The 18,127-nt window shown below is 32.8% G+C and overlaps 1 protein-coding gene across 1 annotated transcript; it reads right to left on the bottom strand.

Moving 5' to 3' along the window:
* Window positions 1–10,442: 10,442 nt before the first annotated feature.
* LOC143391687 (olfactory receptor 4P4-like) lies at window positions 10,443–11,378 on the bottom strand. Its single transcript, XM_076844447.1, has one exon. It carries the CDS (start codon window positions 11,376–11,378, stop codon window positions 10,443–10,445), a length of 936 nt encoding a protein of 311 aa, XP_076700562.1.
* Window positions 11,379–18,127: the final 6,749 nt, after the last annotated feature.

The following is an 18,127-nucleotide window of genomic DNA, read 5'->3' as shown; positions in this document are numbered from 1 at the left end:
GTACTTTCTGTGCAAGTTTGTTATATTACCTAAGGGAAAAAACAAACAAACAAAAAAAAAACACTTGAATTTATTAAACTTCTGTATTGAAATAGAACTCAAAAGCCTGGATTCTCTTGTACTCTGAAATCCAATCCGATGATTTTTTTTTTTTTTTTTTAAGGAAACAACACATTCTGTGTTGTTCTAGATGACTCCAATGCCTCCTGGGTGTTGATTATGCCAGAGCCTCTGCATAAGGAACTTACAGACACATACGCAGGAGCCCATCTGAGTTCACAGAATTTTCAGAGATGATGGAGGAGACCAAATATAAGTGCATATTGTATACATTGTGGCAATTAAGCCTGTAAGGGAGGTAGAAGATAGATGAAGCAGTCATCATTGTCTAGTTAACTATTTTAAACTTTGTTCTTAGGAAAAGGGAAACTGCACAACCTGAGAAATGAGTGTAAGCATGACAAGGAACTTGAGGAAGGGTGAATCTGGAGCATGACTCTTGTAAAAGCCATTGTGTGCCCTGGAAGAAGCTGATCAAGGTTCAGTGAATAGCAGAAGACAGATCCAGGAATCCCAGGTTGCATACTAGTGAGGAGAGTTTATAGAAAGAATAGCAGTTCAACAGTGATGGAAATGTAAATATAAAAGGTTACTCTTAAATAATTCATAATGCTTAATAACTAAATCCAAGAACTTCATAATCGTCAATGACAAAATACTTTGCAATATTTGTTCAGTGTATTTTATGGTACCAAGTGCTTTGCACACATGATTCTTTTTAATACTTAGAATAACCTGTGTGGTCCATACTACTTCATTGCACAGATAAGGAAAGAATCTCAGAGAAAAATATTTGTAGTGGTTTAGCAAGGGCAATGCTAACCAAACTCACTGGAATCTTCAGGTGTTCTAAATGCTTTTCCAGATGCACATTGATTTAATCCTCACTACAAGACTACAGATTGCTGGTTATCATCATTTCATAGGTATATTTATTCTTACATTACTTGAAATATAGGCAAAGAGAAATTAAGGATTATGCTCTAAAATAAGCAGCTAATAAATGGCGGAGCTAAGAACAGGACCCAGGTTTTTCTTATTTTATTTATTTTTCTCCTCCATATTCTTAATATGTATTATCCTTGAAATTCTTAGCTTTAATTATATACCATATGTTGCCATGCTATTCAAATATTGTACCAGTAATCCTTTTTTGACATGTCAATATTATTATAATTGATTAAATGCTACCTGAGATACGACTTTACAGAAGTAATTTCATCAGCAGACATTATGATCCATTTGAACTCTCAGATATTAAGAAAATAAATATTTCTGAATTCTTGGAGGGGTTCCTTTGTCCTCATCTGTCCCTCAGAACTAATTCTCACTTTTCTAATACCATTATTAGGTGGATTACTGACCCTGCTGGAAAATCTCATTTTGTCACAGTGGCTAAGCATCTTGGCTTGAATATTAGAACTCTGGTTAGAATCCTGGTTCTTCCACTTGCAACTCTTCTTTCTGGGGGTAGTTTCCCAGGCAAAGCATGCAACTATTTTCTCTATCTATGAGATGAAAATTAATAATATCATCTTGTGAGTTATTCTGATAATTGATTGCTATATGAACATACATACCACCCTTCTGAGGGCACATACAGGACTTCAATTTATGTTTAACTGTACGTACTCAGCAGATGTACAGAATTAACACATTGAATGATGAAGAGATTCTCTCCAATATTACTTGTTAAGAAGCCAAGGAGATCTATATTATCCATAGTCATTTATTCAAGAAAGATTTCTCCATGTTTTACTTGTACTCAGTACCTGATGTCTTATCCATCTAGTATTCATATTTAGGTCTCATGTGTGGGAGGTACATTTAAACTTTGTTTTCACCTCTGTGAATTACTTAGTTAACAAAGGAGTGTCTCATGATAAAATACTGGTTCTTTTTGCTAGAGAGCTACTGCTTCATATTTATGACTCTTGAATTGTCCACTGTTAAATCAGGTTAATGAGATTAATCATATCTTAAAAAATTAGAGTGAGGATGAAATACACTATGATTATACTTAAACATGTTGAATAATGATTATAGTGTATTAAAAATAACAATAGTTAATAACATCAGTTCTGTTGAAGAACTTACCTTGTAATCTCATAGGATTTTAATGATGCTTGTGGATATTCAGAAGCAATCCCATATTCAAAATGACCTCCTCTTTAAATAAGAATCTTTAAATATTAAAATATAAGAAACAATTGAAAGAGAACATTCAGATAATCTTATATCAAATCAACAGATACTAAGGGAGTGTCCTTAAAAGTCCAAATCTTTCCTTTCGACACAAAACCTTGAATGCTTCACAGAAAACCCAGGGTTAGAATTCAGAATGGATTCACTTAATTCACTATGGATATATGATTTGGGCTTCACCACAGGAGGTACAAAGTTTGGAGGAAAAACATTCCAGTAGGTCTCTCTAGTCATGATGATTCTTGCTCTTGATGAACTTACTACAACAGAAAGTCTTTCCTCTTACAGTATCTGCTTATTTAAAGAGGTTGCCACATAGACTCTTGAACCTTACTGGTAGCTGGGCTTTTTCTCCCAGGGATCAATTATTTCCTTTCATGAAAAGTTTTGTCTTAGGAGCAGGAATCCTGGAAAGAAAATTTGAGAATCTCTCCCTCTTGAGTGGGGAAATTTATTTCCTGCATTAAGGACCTATGTCTTCTTGCAATACTGTGGTTATAGGACATAGTGCATGTAAAATACTCAGCACGTTACCCACACAGTGTATGGGCTTGAAAAAAGTTACATCTTTTTGAACCTATCAGTTTATTTTAGTCTGGGTTGATTGATATTAGCAGCATTTTCTATCCAAACATCAAACACTTCGTAGCTTGCCTTGCATTAACTAGTGAATACATCATCCAGTATTTGAGAGGTTCATGAGTAGTGGAATCAATAACAAAGAAAATTAATAGAGATTAAAAAAACTTAAAAGGAGTTGAACAAATTACAAAATAAACTTAAAAATCAAAACGCAAAACTCAAGAGAGTGATTTGAAACTTTCTATGGCATAAGACTAAAGCAACACAAATTATATCTTTGCAAAAAAAATTCCAAAGTCAATGAAAATAGATTCATCTTGTCCTTGGTACCTCAAAACAGCATGAAGGTTTTTCAAAAAATTAAAAAATAGTAGTATCATATGATCCAGCAATTCAACTTCTGGATGTATGTATAAAGGAATCAAAATCAGTATGTCAAAGAGATGTCTGCACTCCCATATATAGTGCAGCATTATTCAAAATAGCCCAAATATGAAATCAACCTGTGTCCATCAAAGAATGAAGGGATAAAGAAGTTGTGGTGTATGTACAGTGGAATGCCATTCAGCCTTAAAAAAAGGAGAAAATTCTGTAATTTGCACCAAATGGATGAATGTGAAGGATATTATGTTTAGTAAGATAAGTCAGGCATAAAAAGACAAACATTTCATGGTCTCACTTATACACAAAATCTAAAACAATCAAACTTGCAGAAGAAGAGAATAGAAAGGTGGTTACCAGGAGTTAGGGGTATGGGGTAGAAACCAGGAAATTTTGGTCAAGGAGTGCAATTTGTTAGATATGAGGAGTAAGTTCTAAAGATCTGTTATATAGCATGTTGACAAATAATAATATATCATTAACATAGTTTTTAAATGTTCTCACCAAAAAGAAATGATATGTGAGGTGACAGATATGTTTATTATCTTAATCTAATCATTGTACAACATATATATGTATTATTATGTGTTGAACTAATATGCATTCATGTTAGCTATTACTATTATTATTATTTATTAAATTTAATAAAATGTAATTCAATGGTTATAAAAAAGAAAACATAGGCTTAAGGAAAATCAATACTTCTTAATTTATGCAATTAATTAAGTTAAAGTAACTGTCACATGTTACTGAAATTACTGGTTTACATGTAATATATTATAATCTACACTCACAGAAGAGTAAGAGCCCTTTAACACTCATGCATATGTCTCTCCTTGCTCCCAGCACAGCGCCCGGGGCGTATTAGATATGTGGATGGCATGTGTTGAATGAATAATTAAAGGAGAACACGTAAAAAGAACATATTTAGCTCTAATGCATTTTTCATTTTAGATCCAAAGTCTTCATCCTCCCAAGAAAATAGAACCAACATTTGGGAAATAGTTTGTTTATAGTTCTACTTTCTAATATAATCTTAATGATGCCACGATATAGAAAACAAAACACTCCAGAAGACATTTCAACCCAGGTAGGACAACTTCACCTTGCCTCAGAACTATCACCCATAGCAAGTCATCATGATAATATAACAGGTCACTAAGACAGGACAGCAGATCATTATAACAACACAGAAGGTGATTAAATCATCATGGAAGATCATTATAACACCACAGTAGTTCATTATGATACCAGCACATGTAACAATAACATAGCAAATCATTATGACCACATAGCAGGTCATTATGACATCAAGGAAGGTCATTATGATAACATTACAGGTCCTTTTGAAATAATAGAAGATTCTTATGACATCTTGGCACATCATAATGATATCATGGAAATTCATTATGATATCATGGCAAATCATTATGACACCACAACAGGACAATATTACATCATGCAAGATCTTTATGACACCACAGCAGGTCATTATGACATCATGTGAGGTCTTTATGACACCACAGCATGTCATTGTGACAGCACAGAAGGTAACTCATGTTGTAGCCTGTATGTACTAATATGATACAGTATAAATTTGTATAGATGTAGTAAATAATGTTATCTTCAAAGGCCAATGTTAATACAAATGATCCAGAGATGGCATCTGTATATTGACTTTTATTTTCCTCACAGCTGGCTGAGAATGATTAGTTAAAAAGTTCATCAGCACTATACTTACCTTTTTACATATTCCATTATTTTAATATAACCCCATAAGCAAATGTTAAGGCATTCAAAGGCTAATTAGACTAATTTTGTCTAATTAGAGACTAAAATTAAAGACTAAAAGTAGATTATGCTTTGCATAACCCATGAAATTATACCCAACATATGCCATCCCTGGGAAAGATAAGCTCTGTGGTGTAAAGACCCCAGTGTCTACTGACCCCTGAAACTCCCTGACCCAGTGACTCTGACCTCCCTGCTGAGTGACATCATTTAGACATGTAAGCCTCTCTAATCCTCCACTCCCTCATAGTTCCCTTGTTCTTCTCCTATTCTGAATGCTGGTCCCCTCACAGTAGCCCGAGGATGCTCTTGTGCTGGGAGGAAATTGGCCTTCCAAAGCAAATCTATCTGAAATGACTTGAATAAAACTCAACATTATTACTGCCACCTCAAGGTCATATGTTCTTCTTTCATCAACTCTAAAATTCCTCCTGCTCTTCACAGCCAGTTCCTCCTTAGTTTATTCTGCACTATAGCCATGTGTTTGATATTTCTCATCTATTTTAGGATATGGTCAATGAGTTCCACCAGAAATACTGCTTAGTCTTAATTGTAATTTCAGAGACTAGTCTGGGAGGAAATGCTTTTTAAATAACAAGCATCTCCATTTTTGCAAAGTCTTCTGTAATGTTTTTCAAACAAATGTATACTTTTTTGTGTGAATTATGAGATATATTCCCAAGTATCTAATATGTTTATTTTCCATACTTTTATTTAAGGTCTTACATTCTACTGGTTGTTAGCGTACAAAAATTATTTTGACTTTTATTATTAGTTATAGTTCTAAAAACATAAAAGAATAAAATAAAATGATCTCTTAAGGCTTCTTTTATCTGCAGGGTATTTTTTGTTGTTTTTGTTGTTGCTGGGGATTTAATTTAGTGTGCTTAGTCAGTGAACTGCATTCCAAGTACCCCCTCTTTTTTAAAAAAATTGAGATAGGTTCTCCCTAAGTTGCTTAAGGCCTCAATTTCTAAGGCTGGCCTAAAACTTGTGATCCTCCTGCCTCAACCTTGAAAGTTGCTGAGATTACAGGTGCAGCAATTTTTCTTTAGTGTAGACATTCATGTAAATTTTGAAAGAAAGTTTTATTTATAATATATTTAATATTTATAATGTATTTAATATATATATATATATATATATATATATATATATATATATATAATTCTTGAAGCTCTAATCATTATATACTGACTAGGACATACAGTACAATATTAAATTAAACAGAAATGATAACAGAGGTCCTTGACTTGCTTTTGTTAATTGGAATATTTTCACCTCTAACCATTAAGTATTATATTATTTCTTCATTTTTATATAACCTATACCAAATATAACAAGTTCATCTGCCAAGTATATATATATATATATAATTCTAAGAGATAATTATATAGATTCTCTCTTTTTATATACGAGAACATACTAACATAAAGATACTAACAAAAATAACAGTTTGCATTCTTGATAAACAAATATCAGTTATGATTAGATGAATTCATATAATGCTAGATTAATTTTTCTAATAATGTGTTTAGGATTCACTTCAATATTTATGTATGAGATTGGATTTCAAACTCTTATTTGCTTTTGATAATAAAATTATTTTTTGATGATAAAATTGTTTTTATTAAATGAATTTAATTTCCACCTTTATTTTCTGAATAAGATTTTGTGGGATTAGAATTGTCACTTCCAAGAATGTTTAGTAAAGTGTGCTTTAAAAGTTTCTGGACCCAGCCTTTTATAATAAATAACTGTTTAATTTTATTCTAAATGGACAGAACCATTCTTGTTTTCTGTTAATTATTGGTTCATGTTTTTCATATAGATTTTAATGTATATTTTACTTACAATTTCATTGATCTATTTTCAGTGTGCTTTCTTATTTCATTTTCTTGTGCATCTTTAATGGCCCACCTTAAATCCTTAACACCACGTTTTCTGTCTTTGTAACTCTCCCTCATTTTGTATTAATCTGAACATTTTCATTAATTCTATGTGTTTTCTCAAATGTAAATTCATTAATTTCTTTTATGATACACATTGTTTCTGAAGAGCTCATGAATACAGAATTTTTCATATTTTATACTGTTTTGGGTTATGTAGAGTATACTTTGCATAATTTCCCACTAAAAACTGAAGTAGCCCTTCATAATCATGCATGCAAATTTTCTACAGCAAAATGCATATTTACATACAAAGAGATGCATACATTTTGTAAGTAGCATTGGTTTATTTCTGTAATTTGTTCTCACCAACAAGAATATAATGATTTTCCAGATAGGTTTGTTTTTAATATCAGAATGGCCAACAATAAATTGTACACAAATAAGAAACTGCTAATTTGTCCACATTTTAAATTAAAAAGTAACATTTGATATTTCTCTTCCATTTTGTTCATTCATTCATTTGTTCTGTGCAATCTATAAGTCATACTTCTAACTTTGTATGCTGAATTTAATTAGATAATTTTAGCTTTGATTTTTCAATGTAGCAAATTTTGAGAGTAGAAGACTTTGCACTTTATAAAGGATGTGGTAAAAAGTCTAGCTGGGTATGCATAAAATATAATTTGAATTAGTCAGAGATAAAAGGATCTGGGCAACTCTAAATGTTAATTAACAGTATTTCAGTTTAGCTTCCTGTTTTATATTTCTCGACTCAAATAGTTTGGGAGAATTTGCTATGAACTACATTTCACTAAATGATGTGGTTTTCTCTATGGGTTCACGTTTAAAGGAGACAGTAAAGAAAACTAAAATGTCACTAAATATCACATCAAAAACAAAAAAAAACAGACATAATTCTATAACTTCTGTTGTAAAATGTCTAAATCCTACAGAAATAAAAATTTATCTTAACAACTACTCAATTTCCTTTCATATGAAATCTCAATTTATCATTTCATATGAAGGTAATACGATAGTTTTCTTCTCAGTTTTCTGGCATAAATAAAACATAAGATTCACAGAAGTCTACTGATTTGCCTAGATTTGGGCAGTGAGGAAGTGACAAAAGACATCAGGGTTTGAGGACTGAATCATTGATCTCTTTTATTTTCATCACTGCATTAAAATGTGGCCTTTGATTATGGATAAAAATTCATCATTCATTTGTGTTCTGACTGGGCCCCTAAAATTTTATGGTGATTTGTCATTTTTGATGTTTTGAAGCTGTGTTTAGGAGAAACATATAGAGAATTTTTGATCAAAAAGAACATGTAGGTAGAATATATTATGAAGTCAAATGAATATGAAGGTGTCACTTTTTAAATTTATAAAAGTGAATGGGACTAAGAATAATACTTACCACTGTCTGAAACTTGTAGGCATTGTCTTATTGTCTTCCACTGTTGGATCCATTCAGGACTATATTCATTTTTTATTAGTAACTTGTGAAAAATGTAATTTATACAATCATTTTCCAACATAAATTGGTACAGATTGCATTCCATATCATATTTCTTCCATTTCATCTTCCTTTATATTCTATTAAAACTGGAATCATAGTTGAAAATTTTACTGCATTTAAAGGTTACAATCACCATTTTTTTAAATTAAATTGGTTGTTAATATTTTGCTGTTATATTCCTTCACCTATTTCACAAAAAAGATATTTTCTTTTTGATAATATAAAAAAACTATTTTTACTTTTTCTCTGCTTCTTTTAGAAAATCTTTCTTTAAAATCCCAGTATTCACAATCCATATGTTTCCATCAATGTGCGTATTGCTATATTTTTGTTATCATATATATATCTGTGTTGTTATTATTGGTTTTCTAATAGCTGGGGTTGGGGCTCAGTGGTGGAGCACTTGTCTGGCACTTGTGATCCTGGGTTGGATCCTCAGCACCATATAAAAATAAATAAATAAAATAAAGATATTGCATCCATCTACAACCAAATAAAAATAAAAATAGAAAAGGAAGTAAGGAAAGATACAAACAATGATTTATGTTCATTAAAATTTATTTGCACTCATTTGTCTTTCTCTCTCTACAATGGTGATTTAATTCATAACTCTTGTCTATGTATTGACATGCAGTCTTCCCCAAATGAATACTCTTGGAGCCACTTGATCTGTGTGAAGGAATGATATCTATTAACTATTCATCCTGCCCTTCTACATTTAAGTACATTTCACTTAATAAACAACCTAAAGGAAAAATCACTTTCCATCAGTCCATTTTTTTTTAAGTTGGTGCATTTCCATTACAAAGAATGATGGGTTTCAATGAGGCATGTTAACAGATACATAAAACACATTTAGTTGAATTTCATGCCTCAGTATTGGCTCTGTCGTCCCCTCCTTCTTCCCTGAATCCTCTCCCTCTATCTTACTGGTTAACCATCTACTTTCATGTTGTCCTACCTGCCTGCTCCCCACCGCGTCCCGATTTTTCCCTTTAGCCTCCACATATAAAGGAATATATAGTAATTTCCACCTGAGTCTGGATTATTTTGCTCAAAATTATGGTCTCCAGTTCAACCCAATTTCCTGATAGTTACACAATTTTGTTCTTCTTTATGGCTCAGTAAAACTCCATTGTATTTATATACCATATTTTTGTTAACTATTCATCCATTGATGTATACCCTGGCTGGTTCCATAGTTTGGCTACTGAAAATTATTAATTGATCAACATGAATATGCATGTATCTCTAAAATATGTTAAATTTAATTCTTAAAACATTATCCCTGCCTATGACATTTGGTTATAGTGGGGATTCTGTAGCTTAAGAGAAAGGTATGTCCACCATTTTAAAATTTTCATTTCATGTAAAATTCTTTAAGTAAGCTTCTTCATTACACAACTGAATTTAAAATGTCATCATACAAGATTTGTTTGGTATAATATCAGAAAAAAAGATCAGTAATAGGGCTGGGGATGTGGCTCAAGCAGTAACATGCTTGCCTGGCATGCACAGGGTGCTGGGTTCAATCCTCAGCACCAAATAAAAATAAAAAATAAAGATGTTGTGTCTGCTGAAAACTGAAAAATAAATATTAAAAAATTCTCTCTCTCTCTTTAAAAACAAAATCAGTCATAAAAAATTATTTCTGAAAAACACTTTTAATATTCTCAATTTCTAAGGAAAGATCGCATAGATTTCTGGTCCCTTGAATAAATCACAGATTAAATAATTATTAAAATTGTAAATTAGCCAGAGTTGACTATTACAAAGCCACAAATTTGCCCTTCCATTAAACGAGAATATCATATGTATGTACACACATATACTACTTCATCTCAGACCCATTAGTGCAATTGTTATTTCACTACTAATTCTTCAGTTCCTGATCTCTGACATTTATCAACAAACGATTTGTCTTCAATACTTCAAAAACAATAGTGCTCCTTGAAGGCAAGTAAATGCTTTCAGCTGCATACAGTTGGATGAACATTAAATATTACAAGTCAATTATGTTTTTCTTCTAAAAATACTTTTTGACACCAAACTTTTCTCATAGCCTTTTTCATGTCTGTGTTCCGCAAGGTGTAGATGAGGGGGTTGAACATGGGAGCAATAATGGTGTAAAACAGAGCAAAGATTTTGTCCTCTGGGAAAGTATCAGGAGGTCTAAGGTAGGCAAATATGGAAGGTCCAAAGAATAAGGTGACCACAGTGATATGGGACCCACAAGTAGAGAGGGCTTTGCGTCTCCCCTCTGCTGAGTGACTTCTTAATGTGAATAGAATGACCACATAAGACCCAAACAAGAGAATGAATGTTACCAAGGCAACCAGTCCTGAATTGGCAACCATAAAGACACCAGTGAGGTAGGTATCAGTACAGGCAATTTTCAACAAAGGAAAAATGTCACAATAGTAGTGGTCAATTGTGTTGGGACCACAGAAGGGCAACTGGATAATCATACAGAACTGGGAAAAGGAGTGGACAGCTCCACCAGCCCAGGCAGCCAAGATCAGGACATTGCACCTGGTTCTGCTCATGATTATCACGTAGTGCAGAGGTTTGCAGATGGCGACATAGCGATCAAAGGCCATGGCTGTCAGGATTAGTACTTCAATCAATCCAAAGAAGTGCATCACAACGACCTGCCACATGCAGTAGCCATAGGAGATGGTGTTTCTTCCCACTAGCTGGTCACCAATCAGTTTGGGTGTAACAAAGGAGGTATAGCAGATGTCCATAGAAGATAAGTGACTGAGGAAATAGTACATGGGTTGGTGAGAAAGAGAACTGCATCCAATAGAGATGAGGATCAGAAGGTTTCCCACCAAGATGGAAAGATAACAAAATAAGAAGAACACTAGGCAAAATATTTGAATGTTTTGGTCAGAAGAAAGGCCCATGAGAATGAATTCTGATATGTTCCTCTGACTTTCCATATTTTGCATGCTCTGAGCAAAAATCTGAGTATCTGTGGAAAAGTAATTTGGAGAAAATCATTTGCAATTGGAACACAATCCTGTAAACCCTTTCGAGTACTGGAAGCCAGTCTAACAATCACAAAGTGAATTGATAAATCAATTTATCAATTATATTTGTACTTATGATTTATAACTTATTTCTCTCATAATTCTTTTTAAAAATTTTTCAATGTTCTGTCATTTTGGTAATACTAAGAATATATTTTATTAATTTTTAAAATGTAAGATTTAAAATTTTCATTTACCTAAAAGATGTTCTACTGATATTATTTATGACATTTAGAAGCAGGAAAATAATTTAGTATGATGCAAAGCACTGCTTTATAATTCGAGGTATGTTCTTCATTCATGACTGTGTTTTCACTGCCGGCAATGCTCTTTTTGTCTGGCATGAAATAGAACAGCTCTCCATATTGTCTGCAGACTTGTGTTCAAGGAATATATTTGTATTTACTTTAAAACCTAAATTGTGATCTGTGTGATTGGTGGGATATTCCTTGAAACCCTAGAGATTGTGGGCACTGCATATTAAATATAAGATAGCAGATTTGCTGACTATAAAACTACAACCTATTTATCTATTTATAAATATGTTAAAAACAGAAAAAATGAAATGTATGATTTTCTGTTAAAAGATTGACATTTATAAAAATCATAATACAACTATCTTATTTAAATTTAAGTGTAAAACAGGATATCTTAAGGCAAATTCAAGAATCACTAATATCAATGTTACAAATAAACAAACAAAAGCTAATTTAAATTCACAGATAATTTGATTTCTGTACAATGCATTGTTCTGCTAGAATGGATTATGAACAGGTAGAATCAATAACAAATGTTACACAATGTAAAGACAAGTTGTGCTCAGGAGTTCGCAGCTATTATGTGTTGCTTGGGTTACTTGTGGATTCACATGTTTTATTCTTTGTAGTATCAAGGTTTGAATCACAAAGGCAACAGAAGATTGGAGTAGAGGTGGCATATACTTATGCCATCTCTTGTCACTGGGGTGGAATTAGATGACTTCCAGGTGTACTTTCTACATTACTCCTAAATTAAATGTGGCATCTCTATCTGATCCTGCAGATACCATTTTTTTTTAATATCACCAAAGTGTTAATGCAACATATGGAATAATAAAATCAGCATTTTCAAAATCATGTAGCCTTATTACTTGTTGTTCTTAAGACTATTGCAACTGTTAAGAATTATACTTCTAAACCACATTGGATAATATACTAAGTTAAGCTTTCAGTTCTAGCTGAATACATTTAATTACATTAACAGGGGAGGAACACACCATGGCCATATTCTTTCAATTCTTTAATAATTCCCTCTTTGATATGAAGACAAGTCTTATCCTTGAAATTGTGTACACATGTTAGTACCTCAATAACACTTATTTACTTAAATATTTTGTCACAAACATTGAAAATTATGTTACTACTGAAAATAACATATTACATTCCTTTGTATAAGTATACATAAATCAGAAGTGATCTTGAAAATAAATTTTAAATCCTAAGTTTAACTCTTAGAATAAATTTAGCAGTAAAATACCCATCATATTTAACTATATTACTTTGTGTATAGAGGAACTAATTAATAAAACAATGAATTCCCCATTTCAAAGATTTAATCGATTTTGAAATAAGAAAAAAACACATCTCAGAATTATTGTTTAGTTTCCTACCATAAGGGGTTGTATCTGATATACAGTAGTGGGGGAAACTACCAAACACTGATACCACAAGATCACTGACAGATACACCACTGGAGTTATAATGATAAACTTGTGGTACAAATTGCTTTGCTTTGAAATTGTTATGCAGCAGCAGGCTTTCAATTTGACAAGTATAAACAGCAGTGATCCAACCTGCATACTTATGGAAATGAGATACCATCACTCTTAGAAGAGCAGAGAGAAGAACAACAGGAACAACTTCATGTGAAAGGAAAAATAGAGAAAGATATGAGATTGTGACTTTAGAAAAAAAATTAACTTTTCAGATGTTAAACATGCAAATGAAGAGGAATACCTTATTATTTAAAGTGTGCATGTTATACAATCGATAATGTAAATATTAGAAATTAGAGAGTACAATAAAATAAAAGACAAACCATTTTTTTTTTATTAAAGTTACTATGCATCAGTAAACTTGTGAGCTAATAAGCAGAACATTGGTCACCTAGATACCTCTAATATCTATGTGTTTGCCATCATTTAGAATAACATGAACTGAAATATGGCACCTATTTTTTTGTCTTCAGTTTTACATATTTATGTTTTATTAAGAATGTGGCATCAAGGCAAAGCAGACTTTCCAGATAAGGAGATGATAGTCAATCACTCACTGTGGATTTATACAATATATAAATATTTTCCCAGCAATTGTTTATATATTTCACTCTCTGTTACCATTTACGATGACGTTTAGAAAGCATAAATAGGATTATTTTGAATTTTTACATATTTCACAAATATTTTTCTCAATTTCACAAGGTTCTTTGACATTTATTAAGTTAACAAAATAAATATATCATTTGGGGAAATAACAAGGCAAACCTGAGATTCTAATGCCTAATCTCCTGATAGAATAAAAGTTATTCAACCAAGAATTACTTACAAAATTGCCATCTTATGTTTAATATGCACTGCCCATCATCGCTAGGTCCTCATTTGGGTTTCAATGTACATTCCACCAATATTTTTTCTTGAATAAAGTGACTAATAAATGTCTAATTTGTCCTGCAATCAGACACACATGTCTCTATTCAATAATTTTGAATAAACAAGACAAAGCAGTAAAACATAGATTTTAGAAAGGCAATCCAAACAAGACTGGAAGTAGACACTGTTTAAATGACAAAAAAGATTCCTTTAATGTTGAATTAAATAATCTGGATTTCATAAAGTCTGATTTTAAATAGGTAACTTTCTATCCTATCAAAACTAATTTAAAATGTCAATTTCAATCATTTTAAGTGTTGTAGAACAGTCTTGCTTACCCCTTACAAATTACTGTCAGCATTGTAAGAATGCTTCTCCTCTAGCTTCCCAAGTGCTTACAAATATTAAATATATACTTTCATATTGGTGACTTCGGAATTTGCCTTCATAAACTTACTTTACCCACTTCCAATAAATCTAGACAGTTTTTGAAGAGTGGTATTTTGAAAGGTGAGAATTATTCCAAAGATCAAAGGCTGGAAGACCACTCACAACATGAGAATTTTATTCTTTTAAAAGTACTATACAAAATGCAGTCCCTGCCCACAATACACACGATAGCCAAACAATGCAAAAACTGCATTTTACTCTGGGATAAATTTGGATAGGCCACATATGAATGAATACCCTTAGAATTATAAGAGCAAATGGTAAATAGATCTAGTGATCCTAAAACAAGGATTCTAACAGGAATTACCTGAACATCAGTTGTGGATGATCTTCAAGTTAGTTTTATGTTACTTCTGAAAATATCCTGGTCATACATTGACCTTCTTGAGTAATAGAGTTTGCTTTCTTTCCCTAACATTTACAGCAGAAATGAAAGTTAGAACTATAAATCAGTGAATCAAATAAATTTGTGCCATTTCTTGGAAAATATCTTCATAATTGCTTTTCTCTCGTGTGTAAGAGGGAAAGCCCATTATTTTGCAAGGGAAAGTAAGTTTAAATTCCTCTAAAAATTGCCCTGGATTCACAGTGAAGTATCCATTTCACAAGAAAATGATCTAGGGTATAAATTGCCGCACAGCTCTCTAACACCTGCTAATGCTCCAAGATAAATAAAATCATTATGCCTATATATAAGCTCTAAGAGTCAACTCCTTTATACCCAAATCTGAAAAAAATTGCACTGCATGAGCCAACTACAAAAGGAGAATTGATCATAGTTTTTTTTGAATTATAAAAGCATTGAGAAATTGTTTTCCCAGAAGGACTTCGCAAAAGATCTTCATTTAAAAAAAATACAGCTTCTCACATGTCTGATGTCATATTCTCAAATTCTCCTGAGAAATTTAAGGTGGCAAATTTACTTTCCATCTCAGCAATAGCCACTTTCTGTGCACTGTGTCTCTGGAAGGTAATACTGCTACTCAGACCCAGAGCAGCTTTGGAACTCAGTTAGCTCTCATTAACCTTTCCTAAGAATATGAGGAAACCTGGTTAGCCCTATAGGACTATTGGGTTTCCACTGGAGAGAAGAGAGAAAATAAAACAAGATAGACAGACCGATAGGTAGACAGACAGGAGATAGATAGATGAATAGAGAGATGACAGAGACAGAGACACAGAAAAGAGACGAGAAACAGAGATATCCAAAATCTCAAGAGACACTAAGGAAAAAAGCTCAAATGCATTAGAGTAAATTAATAAGTCAATGATTGGCTGCCTCACCATTCTCCTGGACCAGTGGCCTTGCACAGCAATCAACTGTTATTACTGAAACGGGTGGTTTGGGGTGTGAGACACAAAGGGAAAAAAATAATAAACAAAACAAATGTTCTCTTCTATTAGTGGATAGACACAGACTCCAAATAAATATTTTGTTGAAATTGTATTGGAAAGTTTTAAAAACTCAAAAACCCAAAATGCATTATATATGTACATGTGAGGTATACACAAATATGTATTTGTATGCACATTCATATGTATATTTATAAACACACACATTTATATATACATGTGAACACTTACATTCAAGCCTAATATCAGGGGCTTTCCCTTCAGGGTCTTGAATTCCCCTTGTGGTCATGCAGCTTCCTCCCTTTAACCACAAGATGGCCCAGTTTCCCCCATAGGAAGCTGTTAAGGGAGCTGAGGACCCTTCCCCTTCCCCATGCTCTATCTCCTAACACCTGCTCTGCTCCTCTTCCTTTCCTCTGTAGTCTTCCTGTCATTATTGATTTTTTTCCATTGGAGATCTATAAAGTTGAAATTCACAGTGGAATATTCATATATGTTCATGGCATGATTTGGTTGATTTCATTTTGCAGTTTATCCATTTTCTACCCTTCTTCCCTCTCCCTCTATCTCCTTGCTTTACTGCACTGATTCACCTTCTATGATCATGGGATTCACTTCACTTTTTTTTTTCTTATTTTGGTGCAGTTTCTGCTTATGAAAGAAATATTCAACCCTTGGCTTTCTGGGTCTGGCTTATTTCCCTTAGCATGACTTTCTCCAGTTTCATCCCCTTACCAACAAATGCCATATTTCATTCTTCTTCAAGAGGTGCGTTTTAGTTAAGATAATTGTGGCCTCTTATGAGAAGGTGAGCTCCTCTGAGAAGGGGAGTTACAAAAAGAGCAGGCCTGACCCTTCCTGTTCTCTCTGCAACTCCCTCCCCGACTCCTGCCATGGCTATCTGTGCCCTGAGGAGTAATAACCAAGGGGAGGCCCTTGGTGAACCCCCATTCTATCATTTGGATATTACTCCTCCCAAATAGTAAGCTGTTAAAACTCTCTTTCTTCGTAATGAGCCTGTGCACGTATTTTGTTACAGTGATAAAAGGCTGAGTACTTCAGTAGTCACCCAAGACGGCACAGAATCAATATTTTAGAACCTCTCATCTAAACCAGACCATTTTACTCAGTAAGATAATCACCATAATATCAATAGCTTTTCTTGGAAATTTGCAGTATGTCAGTCAATATTTTATGCATTGTACTCACATAATCTGTCATAGATGTTAGAAAAGATGTTTGCACGCATGCCACAAATAAACAAGAATGGCTGAGAATACAAATCATGTCTCAATAATAACCCTGCATTTCCTCATTACTCAGATGAGGAAATAAAGTTTCTGGAGATTAAATAAGGTGCTCAATGTTACAGATTTTTTTCAAAATAATACACATCTATTTGTGTTCATAAATTATGTAGTAGAAGTAAAAATGTGTGACCTAGCACATAAAGATATTAAGAGGAAAAGGAAGTGTACCATTGTAAGGCTAATGTCCAATACATAAAATGGTGTAATACCACATGGAGGTAGATGTGAGAAGTTCAAGTGGCATATGGTAAAATTGAGGCAACCACTAAAACAGAAAGACAAAGTAATAGCAAAAAAGTCATAAAATAAGACAAGTAAAATTAAAGTATAAATAGAATAAACAGGAAATAAATTTCAAGATGAGAGACTTAAACGCAACCTTATCAATAATCACATTAAATTGAAATAGTCTAAGCTCTATTCAAAGTCAATTTGTTAAATGGGAAACAAAAATACTATTTAAATATATTCTGGATGTAGAGATACACTTAGATAATACAAAGATACAATACATTAGAAGTAAAAGAATGAATAAATGGGATGATATCAAACTAAGAAGCTACTTACTGCAGCGGCAGCAACTATCAAAAGCATGAAGAGAGAGTCTACAGAATGGAAGAGAATATTTGCTACCCCCAGCTCATTTAAGGTGTCAATTTACAGAATATACAGAAACTTAAAAGGCTTAATGTCAAAGAAACAAATAATTCAATCAATAAATAGGCAAAGGAACTAAACAGATGGTTCTCAAAAGCAGAAATATGAATCACATGTAAACATATTCAACATCTCTACCAATTAGACACAGGCACATTAAAATATCACTGAGATTTCACCTCACTCCAGTCAGAATGGCACCCATCAAGAATACAAAGTAACAATGAGTGTTAGTGAGAGTTTGCCAGAAAAGGTACCCGCAT

This window comes from Callospermophilus lateralis, chromosome 2 (genome assembly GCF_048772815.1).
Source record: "Callospermophilus lateralis isolate mCalLat2 chromosome 2, mCalLat2.hap1, whole genome shotgun sequence".
NCBI classification, from domain to species: Eukaryota; Metazoa; Chordata; class Mammalia; order Rodentia; family Sciuridae; genus Callospermophilus; species Callospermophilus lateralis.
Note: the sequence above shows the minus strand (reverse complement) of the source record. Positions and strands in the feature narration are given on the sequence as shown.